This window comes from Cavia porcellus, unplaced genomic scaffold, assembly GCF_034190915.1.
Source record: "Cavia porcellus strain 051 isolate PalLab524CR breed Dunkin Hartley unplaced genomic scaffold, mCavPor4.1 scaffold_32, whole genome shotgun sequence".
Taxonomy (NCBI): domain Eukaryota; kingdom Metazoa; phylum Chordata; class Mammalia; order Rodentia; family Caviidae; genus Cavia; species Cavia porcellus.
Genome location: NW_026947515.1, coordinates 29,799,841 through 29,815,363, shown reverse-complemented (window position 1 = coordinate 29,815,363; position 15,523 = coordinate 29,799,841). Strand labels below are relative to the sequence as shown.

Sequence of the window (15,523 nt, the reverse complement as noted above, 5' to 3'; positions counted from 1 at the left end):
GGCAGGGTATGGCAGGGTGGACACTCGTGCACTGGCTACGCTGGTCTTCTTATGAATCGCCCAGTTTGGGAAAAGTGACTTGTGTGCAAGGGAGACTGTAATGACCACCTTGAAGGCTGTCATGCAGAAGTCTGCCCCGTCAGGTCAGCGGACCAGGGCCTGGCTAACTCCTGCACGCTGCATGTAGGTCCCTGCCAGGAGACTGTTCCCCCACAGTGAGCTCAGAGTGATACCAGACTTCAGCAGACTTGCGCGATGGCCTTGGGGACCTTGTGACTGCCAGTGAGATCCACAGGGGAAGCCAGGCACAGGGGTGCATTCCCATGACCCCAGCCATTCAGGAGACTGAGGTGGGGGATTGCAAGCTCAGGCCAGTTCAGGCAGTTTAGCAAGACCATGCCTTTTATTTTTATTTTTTAAGACCATGCCTTTTAGGGGCTGAGGATTTAGCTCAGTGGCATAAGCACCTGCCTTGCAAGCAGGCAGTTGTGAGTTCGATCCCTGGTACCGATAAAAATGAAAAAGACAAAATGAATAAATAAAATAAAATAAAAAATAAAAAAGACCATGCCTTTTTAAAAAGGTCTGAGGGTTTAGCTCAGTGGTGTGAGTGTCCCCAGTACCAAAAAAAATAATAAAATTATTTTTTAAAAGGGGAGAGGCTAGGGGCTGGGGATTTAGCTCAGCGGCATAAGCACCTGCCTTGCAAGCAGGCAGTCGTGAGTTCGATCCCCAGTACCGATTAAAAAAAAAAAAAAACGGGGAGAGACTGAGGTTGTAGTTCAGTGGCAGAGCACTTACCTAGCATGCATGAGGCCCTGAGTTCAATTCCCAGTACTGTTACTAAAAACAAACAAAAAAATGGCTTGGGCAGCTGGCCTGACGTTAGAGTCTTTATAACTCAGGTCCAGGAGCTCATGTGAGGCCAAATCTGACCCACACTGCTGGAAGTGCCTTTCAGGATCTGACGAGGATGAGACTGGAAGCTTTCCATACCTGGCCCTGTCACTTTCAGCCCAGCAGTCCCCCTGCGCCCATTGCCTGAGGGTCATCCTAGAAGGGGAAGCAAGGTCTGCTCAAGCACACAAGACCTGCCTGCCTGCCTGTCATCAGCACCTGCCTCAGGGCCTGGGAGCCAAGTGAGGAAACTCGAGCTGCCCATCCTGGGCCAGGGCCAGACTCGGTGTCCTTTTCCTCATAACAGCGTGTGACCCTCAGGCTTTTCTCAGGACCAAGACCGGGGCCACAGGGCACTTCCTACTGCAACCTCCTGTTGCTCTTCTGTCCTGGGTGCTTCTTCTCTTGAGTGGCTGAGGAGAGAACAGCCTTGCCCCGGGCACTGTTGAGGAATGTGTATGTATAGGACCCGGAGTCCATGTCTAGCCAGGTTCCTGATGACGCCGAGGAACAGAGGGGCCCTGGGTCTCAGGGAGATACCTGCCCATGAGTCTCTACTGATCTCGGCCCACCCTGTGGAACACATGCATCGGTCTACAGCCAGGCCAGAGCTGTCCTGTGGTGATGCTGTCAGGGTAGCACTTCCTTCCCAGAGACAGCACCCAAGTACCCCGCACAGTGCCCCTGTGATGCTCATACCTAATTTCCAGGCTGGAAGTGTTGCTGATTTGAGGCACAAGCCAATGATTCTGCCTATACACAGGTCCCCCTATCTGGTCCCGTGGGCACATTTGTGCATACTGTGGACACAGGAATGTCCACCCAGGTGTGGATACTGGTAGTCTCCTTCAGTCTAAACTCCCAGGCAGGCTGAAAATGAACCCAGGATGTCCTGTCCTTTGATTGGCATGTAGGCCTCATTAGTCTGATGGTGCTGGCAGGATATCCACGGGCATCAGGTGCCAGCAGGAGAAAGCCTGGCTACCAGTCACTAAGCGCCCTGGCTCTAGGCAGCCTCTTGGTGAGAGAGCCAGGAGTGGCTGTGGTCCCTCCGCTCTGAGCCCTGAAACAGTCAGAGTGCATGAGCCAAGGAGGGCTGTCGGGCCCACGGGAGGGGCTCTCGTGGAGGGAGGGAGGCAGAGTTCCCAGGCGTCTCCATCGGCTTCCACACAGCTCCTAAGGCTCTAGTGTGGCTGCTTCTGGGGAGCAGTTTCCTCTCGGACCCCAGCCAGTCTCCAGTACACCACAGGCACTTGCCAGGTACCAGCGACTGCTGCAGGGTCCGTGTTTCTTTTTAAATTTTACTTGTCTATTTATCAATACTGAGGATCGAACCCAGGGTGCACTATCACTGAGTCACAGCCTCAGTCCTTTTTCTTTTTAAAGCAGGCTCTGGCTAAGCAACTAAGTCACCCAGGCTGATCTTAAACTTGCCCTCAGCTTTCTGGAGGGCTGGGATTACACATGTGTACCACTCTGCCTACTTTGGCACTGTAGGGGAGAGGCCTGATTCTTATGTGATGGGCTAAACCAGTGTGTGTGTGTGTGTGTGTGTGTGTGTGTGTGTGTGTGTGCAAATATGTATGCGCACACGGACCTGGACAGGCTGAGCCGCCATGTTCACCTGCTAAGCCAGCCTGGCCCATAGAGATAGAGCTCTTAACACAGGCTCAGAGCCCACTCACGGCTGTTCAGCAGCGTGATCAGGTTGTGCACTGCTCAACAGAGCTTCCTTCAAGGGCAGTGCCGCACACCAGATGTCCACTACAGACCAGAGCCCCAGCCTGGCTCCTCTGGCCCCTCCCTAGCATATTCTCCTACATGCAGTAGCCAAAAATCTCTACTATGTGGCCTATCTGGCTGTACTCTGGAAGGGTCAGTTAGTTGCTGCTGCCCTGGAAGACCCACTGGCCTGCCTCCAATTTGGAACCCAGGGTGGAGGAAAGCATGTGGCCATCTGTGGCACCAGTACCAGGCCTGGGCATCTGTAAGGCTGCCCGAGACTCCAGTGCAAATATGCTTGTCTTGTGGGAAAGGCAGCTTTTTTTGTGATGGGCAGTGAGGTTGCTTAGTGGGCAGTGCCCCCAGCACCTACCTCCGGGGGCAGCTGTCTGCACGTGGATGGAGTGGTTGGGCCCTCCTGAGCACAGCTGGGCCCAGCAGCAGAGGTGGCCTCAACTACCAGAATTCTCCTACTCCTGAGTGGGGGTCCAGCAAAGGCCAGGAGCAGAGACAGCCTTAGAGCCGCTCCCTAGTCTGGAAATCTCTAGAAACCTCCTTTCCCCAGATGCTGGGGCAGTAGCTGCCCTGAAGGATGTAGGTCCCTGTCACTCCCAACCCTCCTGGCTCAGCCAGCCTCCCCGGGGCTAGCAGGGAAAGGACCTGGTTCCCTTGTCTAGATGGCAGGCCTGGAACACAAGAGCACAGGATGGTGCTTGTAGGCATGTTGCCTGTTACCATGGTAACCAACACAGGCACCAGGCTAGGTGCCTGGAAACGTCCATGGTGGTGTTGTGAGCTGGGCTGCCTGTGGGCATGTGTGCATGGCAGGGGGAGTTCCCTCCTCCACTGGCCCAGAGCCCTGGAAACAGCAAAGAAGAGCTGGGGTAACATCAGCACTGTAACCCGCCTGTCACAGTCCCATACCCTCCCTGCAGTGGGCAAGGAAAATGCCCTGAGGCCCCACCCCCTTCCCAGAGCCCTGTCAGCCCCAAACCCTAGTGGGTGCGCTCTGGTTGGCATCTCCCTACCTTGCCCTTGATTAGTCCCTACTGGGCCTCTGGTCCCTTTTGGCCTTCTGTCTCCCTCCCTGGCCCTGTGATGAGGAAGGACCAACCCTGCTGGCCAGGACACCACTGGATACCACCCCGGGCCCTGATTTCCTCCTTCCCGGAGGTCCTTCTCAGCAGCTCCCCCTCCCTGAGTCCGGCTGCGCTTGGCAGCCTCATGATTTTTTCATGGCTGAGCTCTCCGTTCCCTCCAGTTCCACTTACATGGCTGGCCATGAAGGGGCCCCTTTTCTTCTTCTGGCCTGGGTTGGTTTACTGAGGCCTGAAGGCCTGGTTTAGGGTGACAGGCTGCACTTGGTAGGGGGTGTCTGTGCTGGAAGGGAGGGTGTGCGGAGGGGCTCAGGCCCAGCCTGCCGGGGTGCCCACACCCCTTTCAGGTACAGCGCAGGGGCGCTGCTCCTTCAGCACCACACACACGCAAAGCACCCCAGGAGTACCTGCGGTCCTGGTCGTTCCAAACCTTCAGCACGAAGCTGCAGTCTAGGGGCTTTTGTTCCCTGTGAATCCCTAATGTCTCAGGAAGTGGGGGCTGTGCCTGGAAGGGTGGAGAGCACCTGCAGAGGCTCAGAGGCAGGAGCAGAGAGCAGCCACTCTGAAAACCCAGGCCCCCAGCAAGGACAAAGGTCCAAAGGGCACAGAGGGCAGGCCTGAGGACAGTCAGCAAGCCCAGGTGCTCCCTGACTGAAGCAGCAATGCTTCAACACATTCCTGGGATGGGGGTGGCATTCACCAGAACATCTTCTCATGAGCGCCTGCTGCCTGGGACCAGATCACCTCCCAGAAGACAGGTGGCTGCTCACCACTCAGCTGGGCTTCGGGTCTGCAGGAACAGTAGCCACTGCACATGGCCATGAGTCCGTAACCCCAGTCCCATCCCTGTGCATCCTTGTGTTTGCACACACAGAGGCATGCGTGTGGCAGGCACGCAACATCATATCTGTTTGCACAAGATAATATCCCCTCACCCAGCATTCCAGCTGAGCACCTACTGTGTGTCGGAAACCTCAGTGGGATTCAGAACGGAATGAACTCCATCTCTGACTTCTGAGACAGAATGGACATGAGCCATTCACTGCAAGTGGAGGGACAGTTGCTGACCCTGGTCACTGGCATAGTGTCACATGGTTCCCAAGGGGAAAGTGCCTCCCCATTCTGCTTTGGGAACTAGCACTGCTCTTCTGAAAAAGCGTTACTGCCTGTAATTAATGCTGTAAACCACAGGCGACGCAGAGGCCTTGAGAATGAAAGAGACGGAAGTTTGGGACAGCAGAATGTACCACACCTTCCCAAAGCAGAGCAGGAAACAATGCCCCCCAGATCACTGATGGGACGAGGTTGTCCCTGAAATACGCACTGTCAGTTCTGCACTGCCAATGCCGAGTTGCCTGACTGGGATCACTGTACCGTAACTGACTGAAAGACAGTGCTTTCAAGCCTGACTAGTGAGACCCTATCTCAAAATAAAAAGTAATAAGAAGGATTGAGAATGTAGTTCAGTGCAATGGTCACGGGTTCTATCCCTTAGACTGCAAATAATATAATCCTTTAGGAAAAGCACACTGAAATATTAAGGGGCTCATACCTGAAACCCACTCCCAAATGGCTCAGAAAGAAAGAGAAAGAATGATAAGCAAATATTGCAAAACATTTAATTTTAGACAAAGCTGAAATCTTAAAACAAAAAGATATACAATTTATGTAAAGTGAAAAATTCCTGGAGGTGTAAGCACACACCTATAATCCTAGCGAGGCTGAGGCAGGAGAATCACCAGATTGTGAGGCCAACCTGGGCTACATGAGGAAATCCTGTCTCAACAAACTAACAAAAACCCAAAACCAAACAAAAAACGTGAAATACTCTATGAAAGGGCCAGAAGTTAAGGAAATATCCCCTCCTGGCAGAGGCAGAAGGAAACAGAAAGCTTCCCACAGCAGCAAGAGAAGGGCTGGTGGATGTAGTGGTGGCTGAGTCCTACTCATCCAGTTGGGCCACTTTTTCCTGCTGTGTGACTTTGAACACTCTCGGGCTCTCTGGGCTCCGCATTCCTTAGGGAACTGGGACTGTCAGGAGTCACCTGGGGCTCCCTGGGTGCCCCTGCCCTAGGCGAGCCAGTGGGTTGGTCTGGTCCTCCAACCTTACCCTTGCGTTAGTACTGGCTGAAGTCCCCAGGAGCCTGGCCAGTTCCCCTAGGATGGCCGGCGGCGCTTCAGTGACTCAGCAGCCCACCCGAGCCCAGTCAGGGACTGAAGGGTCCCTCTGGCCAGGAAGTGAGAGCCCAGCCGGCCATGGCAGGGCAGACAGCGGGACCCACCTGGCGGCCCAACCTGGGAATGGCAGTCGCGGCATGTCCCCTACAGAGCCCACGCTATGGCGCCATCTGCCGGCCCCTGCCCACCAAGCTTGTGCCTGTGGAGGTGTCCCTGCTCCCATACATGTCCCAGGTCTCTGGTGCCTGACCAGGAGCCAAGGCAGGACCCAGGCAGGTGCTTGGCTCCTTGCCCGAGACACGGGGAGAGTGTGGAGAGGGGGCCAGAAGGCCTGGCTCACACTCCACAGCTGGAGCAGGGCAAGGGCCCAGTGCAACCTGGCACTGCCTGGCCAGCACATGCTCCTGGTACCACGGTCCCCCACATCCCACGTGGAGTAAGTCACACCTGCTCTCCTGGGCTGGCCCAGGTGCACTAATGTCCCCACCAGCTCAGGGTCTGATCCCAGCTCGGCTGCTTCCTTGGGGTGTCTGTTCGAGGAGGAAGAAGGGCTCAAACAAGGGAAGGGCAGCCCTTAAGAGCCCTGCCTGGACCCCAGCACGGCCCCTTCCTAGGTGCACTGCCCTGTACACCAGCTGCACCCTTGGGGCAGAGGATGAGGATCAGAGTTTCTGGAGTACTGGCCTCCTGACTTTGCCCTGCCCCTCAGCTTCTTTGTCCTGGGTGTGGAGCCTTGGGGGTGGCACATCTCTGGGTCCTGGCTCTAACCTCACAGGCTGAGCTCCCCTTCTCCACAGCCAGAGCAGAAGATGCAGGTTAACCTTACCTTTTTCCTGTAGGCCGAGCCACTCCTGTGCCCTGCAGCCCCACCCGGGTTGGGAAGAGCACCTACTGTCCTGGCCTGCCTGGGGCCTCAAAATCAGGACCACCAACCCAAGTGGGAGTAGGAAGAGGGCTCCAGGAAGTCCAGCCTGGTCTGCCTTCCCTCTAGGCCTTACAATACCCCTGGATGTACCAGGGTCAGGGTGTAGGCAGGGTGTACTGCCTCTCAGTTCTCCAAAGCTGGGGCCCCACCCTTGCCTCTCCCCTCCTGTCCTGCAGGTGGAGAGACCCCAGCTGCACTGAAGACTGAGCTAGATAATAGGGACCAGGTGGAGGGTGTGGGGACTGCATTGGGAGCCAGTCTCGGGAAGATAGCAGGGCAGAGGGCAGCGGACGCAGGCAGAGCCCCACACTCTGCCCCAAGGCAGTGGGTGGCCAGGGTCAGCAGGGATCTGACCTGTACCCAGGAACTGAGAGTGGGAAGCAAGAGGCAGGTAGCAGTCTGGTGTGTGGGACAGTGACCAGGACGCGGCTAAACTGGAAGCAGGCACAGGTACAGCCAAGAAAGTGCTGGCCACAGTTCTGGAAGCTTTAGGGGAGGGCATGGAGTGAAGTGGGCAGAGGCTGGCATTTGTACGCTGGATTTCACCTCCTTCTGTAACTGGACCACTGAGAGAATACACAGAGTGGAGACCAGAGCTTCCAGACAGTGCGGTGGGATCTGGGGGTGGGAGTCCTCACACAGCTGGTCATGTGTCATAGCAGTAGGTGGAAAGCAGATGGTTCTATACCACTGAGCTGCTCTGTGGGAATGCTCGCAGGGAATGCAGCCAAGGGGCACCATCACTTCTGGGGGCACAGCTGGCCCTGGGTGTGCCAGGGAGGCAGACTTGGGTCTGACGCATAGAGGTACTGAGTGCTTCTTACTCATTATCAAAAAAGCAGTGCCTGGGGACATCAAGGCCAGCAACCTGGGGGGAGGTTGGGTCACTTGATAGCAGCCTAGTCCCAGACCTCTGGTCCATGCAGGAGCTCCACGGGCTTCAGAGCCAGGCTTTGGTCTAAGCAGTGGCAGGAGAACCAAACAGGAGAAAGGAGTGACAGGCCTCATCTGAGTCCAAAGTCACACAGTGAGGCCCAGCTGCAGAAGGCTGTCTACCAGAGTGGCCCGCCCTTGGGACTGATGTTACACAGAGCCTGTTCTGGGGCTGCCCTGGAATGCCAGGAAAGGTTTTAGAAAACAGGACTCTAAGGAACTTGGCGCAAGAGACCACATGACAGGATTCTGTGATAACTCAGCCTCGGTTTAATACCTGGGTATAGGCAGCCAGAGAGCAACAAAGCTATCTGTCCTGAATCAAGAAAAGTATCTCCCTTGTCTCTTTTATATGAATGCAAAGAGGGTGGGCAGAAAGATTTAATAAAACAATCTGTGGTTAGGGGTTGGGGATTTAGCTCAGCAGCATAAGCACGCCTGCCTTGCAAGTGTGTGGTCGTGAGTTCGATCCCTGGTACTGAGAAAAAAGAAAAAGACAAAAAATTAAAAAAAAAAAAAAAATCTGGGGCTGGGGATTTAGCTCAGCGGCATAAGCGCCTGCCTTGCAAGCAGGCAGTTGTGAGTTCGATCCCTGGTACCGATAAAAAGCAAAAAAGCCAAAAAAAAAAAAAAAAAAATCTGTGGTAAAAGTTTTCTGGCAGTCTTATACCTCAGTAGGAAAAGTCCTTAAAGTGTTTGGTGTAAATTTTTTGGTGTCTCCAGATGTCCCAAAGATCTGCAAAATTCCTTGCTCTATTTTATCTCCTCCATAATATCCTGTGCTTGCTGATGACAGCCTCAGTGATGAGCAGAGTCCCCTGCAGGGACAGTGCCTCTGCCAGTGGGTGGGCAGGCTGGGGCAGGGCATCAGGTCTGATTGGGGCCGCAAAGCCCTGGGAAAGTGAGCTGAGAGCAGGTAAACTCTGATTTCCTTAGAATTTTAAAAATTTTGTTTTTATTACAGGATTTTAAATTTACAGCAAAGTTGCAAAAACAGTAGAGGAGTTCCTGTACACTCTGCTCCCAGTTTCCCAGCCAAAAGGTGTATCTTGTACTTACCCTTGAACTCCAGATTTTCACTTAGGTCTCCCACATTCTTCCAGTTTCTTTTTTGCTATTGAAAGTCAAACTCAAGACCCAGTGCTTGTGCTTGCCAGGCAGGCGCTTGTGCCACTGAGCAATATCCTGGCTCCTTCCACTGTCTTTTCCGGCTCCGGGATCCCCACTGGGTTGAGTTGGAGAAGGAAAGGGGTCTCTGAAGGGCAGACCGCATAGGCAAAAAGCTGACCAGGAAGGAGAGTCACTGCCAAGTTCCCTGTGGTCTCCCTTACAGGTCACCGGCCCAACAGAAGAGGTAGAAGGAAGAAGGCCAGCTGTCACAGTGCAGAGGGACACCTGGGAAGGACCCACGATGAGCCAGAACCTTGGTCAAGCCTCACCTCTGCACACTCCATGTTTTATTTTGCTTTTCCTTTGGTTTGTGTTCGAGATGGAGGGGGTGTCTTGATATGTAGCCCACAGGCTGGCTTCTCGAACTCACGGTGATCCTCCCGACTCGGGCTTCGGAGTGCTGAGATTGAAGGTGTGTGCCACCACGCCCAGCTTTATCATTACACGGGTGAAATACGGAATGAGGCACCACAAGGTTACAACAAAAAACCACCAAAGCCAGCGCTAAATTAGGAAAACACATCACACCACTTCTCTGAGCCCAGGCTTCCTCCTTACAATGGGAGGACATACAGACTTCTGGCACCAGTGCAATAGCTGCCCGGGCCTCGGGCTCACCAGAGCCGGGGTCTACGGCATCCATGGGTCTCCTCTCTGGGGCCCCGTCAGGATTACCTCTTCCCCCGCTTCCAGAGCACAATCCGGAGGGGGCCCGACGTGACCTTAGGTGAGCAGCAGAGCACTGTTGCGTCGCAACACAGAGCAATTTCAAGGTGCACAGAGCACCGCCCTCCCAGCACCGCGCACCAGAGGCCTTGCGCGGCCCGCAGCGCCCCGCCCCCAGCCCCGCCCCCGGGCGCGGCCCCGGCCCGGGCCCCGCAGGCCAAGCGCTCAGCTGAGGGTCTCAGGCGCGCGCCGTGCCGGCTGGGCCGGGGGATCGGGGCCGAACTTGCCCGCCACCGCCCTTTTGTCCCGCCGGCCAATGGGTGGCCTGCTTGACTAAATAAGGCGAGGAGCGCGGCCGGTCGCCCCGTCCGTTACGTCCGCCCCGTGACTCAGGGCGGCCGCCGGCCTCCGGCAGCGGGCGGGGCACGGGCCTACATCGCCAAATATGGCCGCGCGGCGCGCAGCCGTCCCCGACCGCACACCTGGGCCGCACCTGGGCCGCCGCGCACCCCCCCGCGGAGAGGGCCCGGGAGCCGCGCGCCACCCCGCCCCACCCGCTTCCCAGTGCCTCGCAAGTGGGCTGAAGCCGGGGGGCTCCGAGGCCGCCCCTCCCTTCATGCGCTCAGACAAAGGCATCTGAGAAGCCGCGTGCCGAGCAGGGGGCAGGTGTCCGCCGGCCGGCCTCGGGGGACGCGGGGTGAAGCAGCCTCACGTCTGCTTCCACCTTCCTCGTGTCCTTCGTGTGCGACATCATGTCCCTCCCCCTCAGTGGCCGGGAAGGTTTGGGCTCTGCCCAGAAACGCGAATCAGGTGGGCTTCCTAGAAGTCCAGCCCTGTCCCCCCGTGGGTGGGCACGCACTGGACAGGCAGCTGGGGTGTTCAGGGACTTGACCCCCTCCCCACTGGGCCAGGGGTCGGCGCGGCGTTGCAGCCTGCAGATGACAGGGACACAGACCGGCCCCGAAGACCGAGGTGCCCAAGGCAGACCCTGGGCCCGCCCTCCTAAGGGGGGGGGCAACGGGCGCGATGACCTTGGTCCAGTCCTTCGCCCTTTGCCTCCCCTCACTGATAACCGCGGGGATCCCAGACTCTATGTCCCCCAGGCCGATCCAGGCCACGCGGCAAGTGCCCGAGACCCTGCCAAAGGTTTTCTTCGAACGGAAAGTCGAGATTTCTTGTCTGTTCCCTTGGGTCGCCCACAAGTGACCGGAATGAAACAAAGCCCCTATGCGCCGCCGCCTCTCAGAGGAGGAGTTGGGGTGACCTCGCACCTGCAGCCTGGCCTGCCGTTTGAGCACCCCCTTCCTCAAGCCGGGGCATGGGCGACCCCGCCAAAAGCTCAGATCGAGGTGATGGACCCCGAGACCTAGGGGTCGTAGGATGGCTCGACCCCCAGCCAGTACCCCAGCGGCGGAGCGGGAGAAACAGCTGGCAGAGAGGGCGGGGGTGTAAAGCACCCATAAGGCGCGAGGCGCGGGGACTCACAAGAGTTTGGGGCTCCGTACACCCCGGGCCCTGCAGTTTTGGGGTGCTTCCCGGCACTCCCCACGGCCCCGGGGCGGTGCCGCCCGGCGCAAGGCCTAACCCGGAACCCCAGAGGCCGAGCCGGACCCGCGCAGGGTCTCGAGCACGCGGGGGCGGCGCGGGCGGGGCGGTTGAGGGCGGTGCGGGCGGGGGGCGGGCCGGGCTGGGCTCCCCACGTGTCCCAGGCGGGCGGGCCAATGGGCGCCTGGGTTTCGGAAAGATCGCCATATATGGACATGTTCTGGGGCCGCGCGCGCCGCCGTTCGCGCGCGCGCCCCCCTCCCCCTTAAATAGCGGCGGGGGAGGCCGCGCTCGGTCTCAGTTGCCGCCACTGGCCCGCGCTCAGCGTTCCCTCGTCGCTCCGTTTCCCGACTGCTGCAGCCGCAGGTAAGCCAGCCGCTTCTCCGCGCCGTGAGCTGGCTCTCGCTCCTGGGTGAGACCCGCTCCCCGCCCGGGAGGTCTGGCCGCGCGGTCCGCGGGAACAAAGGGTGAGCTCGGATCAGCACTGCTTGGGGGGGGGGCAGGGCGGGGCAGGCGCACTGCGTCCCCGCGCCCCCGCGGGACAGGCCGGTTCGGACCAGGCCGCCGCCGGTTGCAGACGGTTGTTGGTGGTCGGCCTTGCGGGTTTGCAGGGAAAACTACTTAGGCGAGACAGGCGTGTGGGCTGTGGGGCGGCGCCGCTTTCAGGGCCAGGGTCCCCCTGAGTTGAGTCGCATCTCCGAGCAGATCACCATGGAAGAAGAAATCGCCGCGCTCGTCATTGACAATGGCTCCGGCATGTGCAAGGCTGGCTTTGCCGGCGACGATGCACCCCGGGCTGTGTTCCCCTCCATCGTCGGCCGCCCCCGACATCAGGTGAGTGAAGGCTTCATAGGTTCCCGTGAGCCTGGCTTCCGGGTGTGCATCAGGCCGGCAGCCTAATGATTTTGCTTGCAGGGTGTGATGGTGGGCATGGGCCAGAAAGATTCCTACGTGGGCGACGAGGCCCAGAGCAAGCGCGGTATCCTGACCCTAAAGTATCCTATCGAGCATGGCATTGTCACCAACTGGGACGACATGGAAAAGATCTGGCACCACACCTTCTACAACGAGCTGCGTGTGGCCCCTGAGGAGCACCCAGTGCTGCTGACAGAGGCCCCCTTGAACCCCAAGGCCAACAGAGAGAAGATGACTCAGGTAGGGTGTGCCTGGGCCTCCTTCCTGTTTGATAGGTCATTTTCTGCTCCACTCCATTTTCTGACATTCAAGTGTTTCTTTGATGTTTCCAGGGTTCTGTTCCTCTCCTGGCATTTCCTCCCTGAAGCCTCCAGGTTTCTATTTATGTTTCTGCCTGTGTTCTGTTCTTTTCTCCACACATCACATTTGTGGCATGCAGCATGTAGTGTGTGGGACCATGGGTGGCGCTGGGTTCCTTCCGCTGACGGAGACCTCATTGTTCTCCAGATCATGTTTGAGACCTTCAACACCCCGGCCATGTACGTGGCTATCCAGGCTGTGCTGTCCCTTTATGCATCTGGGCGCACCACTGGTATCGTCATGGACTCTGGTGATGGGGTCACCCACACAGTGCCCATCTACGAGGGCTACGCCCTCCCCCACGCCATCCTGCGTCTGGACCTGGCTGGCCGGGACCTGACAGACTACCTCATGAAGATCCTGACGGAGCGAGGGTACAGCTTCACCACCACAGCTGAGCGGGAGATTGTCCGGGACATCAAGGAGAAGCTGTGCTATGTCGCTCTGGACTTTGAGCAGGAGATGGCCACAGCTGCGTCTTCATCCTCTTTGGAGAAAAGTTATGAGCTGCCCGATGGCCAAGTGATCACCATTGGCAATGAGCGCTTCCGGTGTCCAGAGGCGCTCTTCCAGCCCTCTTTCCTTGGTAGGTGACCAGAAAGGGTCTTGGCCTCAGCAGGGGTGAGTTGCTCAGAACCCAGCTGCTAAGAGAGCTTTGTCCCCTAGGTATGGAGTCCTGTGGCATCCACGAGACCACCTTCAATTCCATCATGAAGTGCGATGTGGACATCCGCAAGGACCTGTATGCCAATACGGTGCTGTCTGGTGGCACCACCATGTACCCGGGCATTGCTGACAGGATGCAGAAGGAGATCACAGCCCTGGCGCCCAGCACCATGAAGATCAAGGTGAGTGTCCACCAACCTGAGTCTCCCTGGCCCATGAGGCTGGGCCCAGAGTGTAGGTGGCTGTCCTGATGCCTGGGGTTCCATTCTAATGGAATGTTCCATTCTAATGGTGGTGCCCACTTTTCTACAGATCATCGCCCCCCCTGAGCGCAAGTATTCCGTGTGGATCGGTGGCTCCATCTTGGCCTCCCTGTCTACCTTCCAGCAGATGTGGATCAGCAAGCAGGAGTATGATGAGTCAGGCCCCTCGATCGTGCACCGCAAATGCTTCTAGACGGACTGAGCAGGTGCCAGGCACCTGCTGCATGAGCTGATTCCGAAGTATCATTTGCCTTGGCAAATGTACAAACCTCATGCTAGCCTCATGAAACTGGAATAAGCCTTTGAAAGAAATTTGTCTTTGAAGCTTGTATCTGATATCAGCACTGGATTGTAGAACTTGTTGCTGATTTTGACCTTGTATTCAAGTTAACTGTTTTTTGGTCTATGTTTAATACCCTGTGCATATTTTTGATTCATTCCCTTAGTCCATGTGGCTCGGTCACGTGGTGGCTGGGTTGAGCACGCTAGAGGAGAAATCCGCGGCTCAGCGATCTGGGCGGCTGCAGCCCAGGGACCTGTGCAGGGTATTGAGTCAGAGCTGACTGTTCCAGGATTTCTCGGGCTGGCAGGACTTGGTGAACCAGTTGTCACTGCTGTGGTCTTGCTGGTCTAACAAGGGTGGGGGAGTCCGAGCCGTAGGGGGACCCTGTTTCCATCATCGATGTCTTCCCACCTGAACACCGTGGTGGTTTACTTGCCTTGAGTTGGAAACAGTTTGCATTTACACCTGTAAATTTATTCATTCTTTTAATTTATGTAAGGTTTTTTTGTACTCACCTCTTTGATGACAAATTTTGGTTTTCTACTGTGAGAACATTAGGCCCCAGCAACACTCATTGTGTAAGGAGAAATAAAGTGCTGCAATACATGGAGGGCTGCTGTTGATTTGGGGCAACCTGGAGTGGGCGATGGGTGGCTGCGTGCGTGGGAGGCCCCAGGAGGTGTCCTCAAAACCCAGTCAGAGGAGCCTTGCTAGTTGTCTCCTAAATGCCAGGTCCCCCCTGAGCCCCAAGAAGCATGGTGTTATTCTTTGGGGATGGGGTTGAAGTGGGGTCCCTGAGTGAGAAGCTTGCAACAGTTGAGAGGATTTGGAAGAGAGAAAAGAGGCAATCAGACTTGTGAAGGTAGTGACTCTCACTGAAGGTGAAGAGGTTTCCCCATGGGTGTGGTGGGGGGAGGTGGCTACCAGTCAGCTGATGAGGATTGGGAGTGGGGGCCTCCTAGGTTAGGACAACTTGAGCTCTGCTGGGACCTCACCTCACCAGTCCTCAGCCCATGCCAGTGTCGTAGTTACAGTGGGGCTAGAAAGTTTTGACCTGCACCTGCTTTTCAGCAGCTGCTTCTGGCACGGCCAATGGGCCAGTGGGCAAAGCCCTGCAATCCCCTGCTCCTCTCTGTGTCTCTAGTAGACAGGTGCCTGCCCTTTTTGTGTGTGGTGTGTTGTGTGGACAGTAACCAGGTCAGACCAGTCACTGTTGGGTAGATGAATAGTGCAGGATATGTTGCAAAGATTTTTTTTTTTTCAGCAGGAAGGGCAGCTTCACTATTACCTGGCTAGGCTCCACTTCGGGGATCTTCCTGCCTCAGCTGTGAAGGTGCTGGGATTGCAGAAATACATCATCATGCTTGGTTGTGAGATGTTTCCAAAATAAGCCTTTTTTGGAAGAGGGTGGAGAATGTAGTCCAGGCTAACCTTGAACTCACTGTGTAGCCCAGGCCAGCCCCAAACTTGCAGTGGTCTTCCTGCTTCGGTCTCAGGTGCTAGGTTCACAGGTTTTTGCCACCACGCCCAGCTTAAATTGAGGACTGAGGACTATGGGATCTGGCCCAAAGCCCTAGCCAGCTACTCCAGATTTACCCCCAAGCAAGAGAGGACTGCCCTGGCCAAAGGGAGGCCAATTGGGAGGCCTGTTGGAGTGACGCTTGCTCACAGGGCCCATGGAGATGCAGGAAGAGTCCCACCTCTGCAATTGCACAGAAAAAGCTCTGGTGGGAAGGGGAAGAGGTGGATAGTGTCCACCTCGCGCAGAACGGGTTATCCATGTGGCTAATAGACCAGCTTGGGGGAGCAGTAGCTTCAGTCTTAAAACGGAACTGACATGACGTTTACACTCCCAAGGACTCACATGCCATGGAAGTCAGGAAATTCCATAGGAAAAGGAGGA

At 56.5% G+C, this 15,523-nt stretch overlaps 1 protein-coding gene across 1 annotated transcript; it reads left to right on the top strand.

Moving 5' to 3' along the window:
* The first annotated feature begins 11,342 nt into the window (after window positions 1-11,342).
* On the top strand, window positions 11,343-14,226 carry Actg1 (actin gamma 1). Its single transcript, XM_003464803.5, has 6 exons — window positions 11,343-11,499; window positions 11,839-11,967; window positions 12,049-12,288; window positions 12,556-12,994; window positions 13,075-13,256; window positions 13,387-14,226. The coding sequence occupies exons 2-6, from the start codon at window positions 11,845-11,847 to the stop codon at window positions 13,528-13,530; spliced, it is 1,128 nt and encodes a 375-aa protein (XP_003464851.1). The 5' UTR covers window positions 11,343-11,499; window positions 11,839-11,844; the 3' UTR covers window positions 13,531-14,226.
* Window positions 14,227-15,523: the final 1,297 nt, after the last annotated feature.